A 5,008-nucleotide genomic window follows, 5' to 3' on the forward strand; every position below is an offset into this window, starting at 1 on the left:
AATTTAATACAAATAATTAATCATATATATAATTAAGTAAAAAATATTTTACATTATTAGAAAAAATTGTTATAATACAAATTACAACTATAGCTACTATGGTCTACTGTAACTATATATTGTGTACATGTACAATTACACAATTGCTTTTTGATTTAAAATAAAAATAAACTGAATCCACCGTGACCTTATTCAAAATTGCCGTTTACTAACTTGCATTTGCATTATCGATTGCATTGCTTATCCAAGTTAATTCCCTAGTAAATGAGATCTCTAAATATTTGATTTCTTGTGATCGAAAAAGCAAATTAAAAAGACTGATTGAGTTAAATCAGCATTTCCATTTTGATAGTAGAATCGTCAAGCAATGTTACTTGTTACGTTGTTTCTTCAAATCATACTAGTATCCGGTAAAAGGTATTGATATTTTAATTAATTTTTATTTAATTTAATTTCAATTTAAATTAATTAATTTGTAATTTATGAATATAATTGAAAAATAATTAATTATTAAATATTAATAAAAAATAGAGTATTTTATAAATTACATCAATGCGAGAATAATGAAGCAAATTTAAAATCTCTTGCTGAAGAAATCGTGGAGGAAATTATTGAACAAACAAATTGCATTATTTTTGTTACGGATTCGATTTATCAAAATCTTATAGATATTCAAAATATTAAAGGTTCTTCAAATGTGTCAAAATATGAGGTAATATAAATATTCAAATTTATTTTTAGTTATTTTCATATAATTATTCATTATATGCATTGCAGATCCTATTACGTGATAACGAACAATTTTCACGACCAAGACGACGAATACAAAGAATTTTAGTCGACGGTAGAACAGTTGACTGTAACGCATATATTATGCTAATCAGTAATGGTTATTTGACAGCAGAATTTTTACAATATACAGAAAGGTAAATATATAAATAAAATTATAATAAATAAATATTACTTGAAATATTGTTAAAATAATTTTATGCAATTTTTTTTGCAAATTTTATATAAAAATATGTATATATTATATTGTATTCATTTTCATTGTAAATTCTAATTTTTTTTTCTGATTATTTTTAAGTAATTGAAAAATATATTTGAATAATATGATATTCGAAAATTTTGCGAACTTTCTAATATAAGTTAAATTTATAAACTTGATTAGATTATATTTCTGTCTCAGACAAATCCAATAGAAAATCTCATAAATTAAAACATTATTTTGTGAAACAACCTCTATTATCTTATGTAAACATATTTTTTTTTTTAAATATAACCATATGATTTTTTTTATATAAATTGATTTTTTGAATTATTTTTACATTATAGGATATTTCATTTTTGAAAATTTAAAATAGGTACTCAAATTCAATGTTATATTTTAAACATTTTTTATTATTTTTTTGAAACTTTTTGAAATTATATTATTTAGTTGTTCAGTAATTAACATTGAATAATTGTGTCATTGCAATGCTTTTTAAATTATTATATAATTACATATAAATTGATGATAAGAATAATTGTAAAAAAAAAAAGAAAATTAAGAAATTATTTTAAAGATTTATCAATAGCGTGTTATTTACATTACGAATATTTTTAATATACATAATTATAACAAAGTGTTAGATGTATAATTTGAAATGGCATATATCTCTAATTAAATAATTAAATTTAAATTTGAATAAATAAATTGAAATTTTTCTTTATATTTTGAATTCAAATAATTATTTACAATAATATACACTCTTTTATTTGTTTATGATATATTAAATAATATCTTCTATCTATATATTATATACCTACCGTATTCAATTTCACGAAGTGATATATCATCTGAATAAAATTTAATTATAATTTTTTTATTCTTCTGTTGTGATTTTTTCACTTTTTGCACTAATTGATATTAATTATCTTCATAATTTTTTTTCAATATACTAGCGAATAAATAAAATATTAAAAATAAATAATATGGAATAACGGAACGTAATAATAGGGAACATTCAACTAAACTTTGCTTATACTTGCATCATATTTTTTTACAAATATATATATTAATATATATTAATGTATGCTAATAATATGTATTTTAAACATTATATTTCTTCAACTATGAATTTATACATTATTATATGATTTATGTAATTATAATTATCATAAATATATTAACATTAACAATTTTTATCCGTTTCTTTTTCATTCATATTCATATATTTTATGTTTTATTCATAAATTTTATATTTCAAATATTAAAATCTAAAATATCTCTAATTTTTTATTTTCAGAGAACGTCTAATTAATACTCATGGTTTATTTTTATTGTTATATGATTTACGTTTATTCCAATTAAATTTGTATTATCTTTGGAAAAAAATAATTAATGTAGTTTTTATCCGTCAATATAATGCATATAAACATCGTTCTGGTGAAATATCATTCAAAGAAAAAATTGATTTGAATACCGTCTATTTTCCTCCTCGTAAAAGAAGGCTTACTGCGACAAAATATATAGACACGTGGTATCAAGGCAAATTGCGTTATGGTACCAATCATTTTACGGAAAAAACTAATAATTTACAAAAAAGACACTTACAGTTTGTATAAAAAAATTATATATGACTATAATTATACTTATTATTTTTAAAACATTTTAATAACAATTCTGATATATTTTAGAATTGCTGTATTTGAACATATTCCAGCAGTAACAGAAAAATCAAAATTATATTATAATAAACAACCAAATAACATAATACAAGGTTTAGGAATAGAATTTGAAGTATGTATTATATATAAAATATAGTATAAGATATATACATATATATACAAAATAAGATATAAATAAAATAAAGATATAAATAAAATACGTTATTTTATATTTGTATTATTTCATTTTTTCAGTTAATACAGATCATATCAAAAGCAATGAATTTTAAACCAAAATATTATATACATCAAAATATTTCATTGAAACAAAAGGACATTGAAGGAAATAATCAAACTGATACTGGGCTAATAAGCAAAGCCATAGAAGAAAATGCTGCATTTTATTTGGGTGATTTACATTATACATTGCAAAATCTGAATTATCTTGATCTCACTATTCCATATAATATTGAATGTCTTACTTTTTTGACACCAGAATCATTAACTGAAAATTCATGGAAGTTGCTAATACTTCCATTTAAGCAAGTATAAAATGAAAAAATATAATTCACAATAAATAAATTAAAGAAACATAATTAACAAGTAAATAATATATATATTTTTTGTTTTTAGATTTTACACTTGGATTGCACTTATTCTCACTTTGATTTTAGGAAGTATTGTATTTTATTTTTTATCATTATCTTATAAGAAGCACATAAGTTCATATAAAAGTCAAAATACATCTATAAAAAATGAAACAAAGGGATTATACTTATTTACTGAAATAGGAAATAGTATTTTATATACTTATAGTATGTTATTTCAAGTTTCATTGCCACATTTACCAAGCCCTTGGGCTGTACGAATACTAATTGGATGGTGGTGGATTTATAGTATTTTAGTTGCAGTTGCTTATCGAGCTAGCATGACTGCAACTCTAGCAAATCCAGTTGCCAGGTAAAAATTAATAAAATTATTTAATAGAATTAATTCATATATAAATATAATATGCATATAATTTAATTTGTATTTAAATTTTAACAAGCTTATTAATATATTTCATTATAAATATTTAATACTTTAATATTTAATATTTTATATATTGAAATATTTGTATTATATTTTATATTATATTATTTATATAATTTGAATGTAGAGTTACTATTGATACATTAGCACAATTGGCAAAAAGTTCTATGGAAGTTGGGGGATTGAATGAAGAAAGCAAAAATTTTTTCTTGAAATCATCAGATTTCAGCAGCCAAGAAATTGGTAATAAATTTATAATAATTAAACATGAAGATGAAGCTATTGAAAAAGTGGCAAATGGTTCTTTTTGTTATTATGAGAACTCTTATTTACTTCAATATGCCCGTGTGAAACGACAGATATTCGAAAAAGAAAAAAAAAAAAATGAAACTGCAAACAATATATCATCAAAACATAATTTACACATTATGGAGGAATGTATTATAAATATGCCAACAGCTCTTGGTATGGAAAAAAATTCACCATTGAAACCAAAAGTTGATATTTTGGTACATATTCTTTTTTTTATAAATTATTATTAAACCATTAAAAAAAGATATCTCATAATAATATATCTTATGCAATATATATGTTCTTAGATAAGGCGCATGATAGAAATTGGATTAGTTCAAAAATGGTTAAATGATGTTATGGAATGGCCAAAAATTATGGAAATAAGACAAGAGGCAGAATCAGAAAAAGCATTAGTTAATCTTCATAAGTTACAAGGTGCATTTTTTGCTATTATTTCTGGTTATTTATTAGCTTTTATGATTTTAATAGGTGAAATCTTATATTGGAAATATATTGTATTAAAAGACCCAAAATTTGACAAGTATCATTTAGATATATTTTATAATAGTAATAATAATTCTAAAATATAAATTAACAAATTATAATTATTAATTTTTTAAAAATGTAAAAATATATTAATTATATTATAAATAAAATGTATTTTATTATTGTAATATAATTCTAGAAGAATATATTTACAATAAAATTGACTTTTTAAGATATATTTATAAAATTACAATACATATTAAACATTATATTTAAAAAAAATATATATACATATTGTACATAAAAAATTCAAATAGAAAACATATGGTTATAGATTTTAATTTATGTATTATTAAAGTATTAATATATTAAAAGTAAAATATGATAAATATAATGAAAAAATTTATAAATTTTTAATTAAATGTCTATAGTATTACATACCAATATTATAACAAAGAAGGTTCAATATTCTTCCTCTCTTTGTTACACAGGCACTTGTTCTTACCTATTCATTGAATTGCTCTCTCTCTCTCTCTCTCTCTCTCTC

At 20.6% G+C, this 5,008-nt stretch overlaps 3 protein-coding genes across 5 annotated transcripts in view; 2 read left to right on the forward strand and 1 right to left on the reverse strand.

Moving 5' to 3' along the window:
• The window catches only part of LOC102671137 (peroxisomal acyl-coenzyme A oxidase 3-like), a 10,688-nt gene extending 5,692 nt beyond the window's left edge, over positions 1–4,996 (reverse strand). The window contains exon 1 of one of the 2 annotated variants that reach the window (XM_006620321.2): positions 4,903–4,996. The gene's annotated coding sequence lies outside the window, so the exon portion shown is untranslated. The remainder of the gene's footprint in view (positions 1–4,902) is intronic. The other variant, XM_031512699.1, reaches the window with a different exon arrangement.
• Positions 38–4,699, forward strand: LOC102670997 (ionotropic receptor 21a-like). 2 transcript variants are annotated; one of them, XM_031512698.1, is made up of 10 exons: positions 38–417; positions 532–712; positions 778–926; positions 2,289–2,597; positions 2,680–2,782; positions 2,905–3,058; positions 3,146–3,191; positions 3,283–3,609; positions 3,809–4,190; positions 4,281–4,699. In XM_031512698.1, exons 1-10 carry the CDS (start codon positions 368–370, stop codon positions 4,563–4,565), a joined length of 1,986 nt encoding a protein of 661 aa, XP_031368558.1. In that variant the 5' UTR covers positions 38–367; the 3' UTR covers positions 4,566–4,699. The 2 variants fall into 2 exon arrangements, with proteins under 2 accessions (XP_031368558.1, XP_031368557.1); XM_031512697.1 differs by having other exon boundaries at positions 2,905–3,191.
• LOC102670637 (GATOR complex protein NPRL2) overlaps positions 4,294–5,008 on the forward strand; it is a 3,681-nt gene continuing 2,966 nt past the window's right edge. Inside the window, exon 1 of the mRNA XM_031512701.1 lies at positions 4,294–4,410. The gene's annotated coding sequence lies outside the window, so the exon portion shown is untranslated. The remainder of the gene's footprint in view (positions 4,411–5,008) is intronic.

Source organism: Apis dorsata, unplaced genomic scaffold (genome assembly GCF_000469605.1).
Source record: "Apis dorsata unplaced genomic scaffold, Apis dorsata 1.3 scaffold_502, whole genome shotgun sequence".
Classification (NCBI taxonomy): Eukaryota; Metazoa; Arthropoda; class Insecta; order Hymenoptera; family Apidae; genus Apis; species Apis dorsata.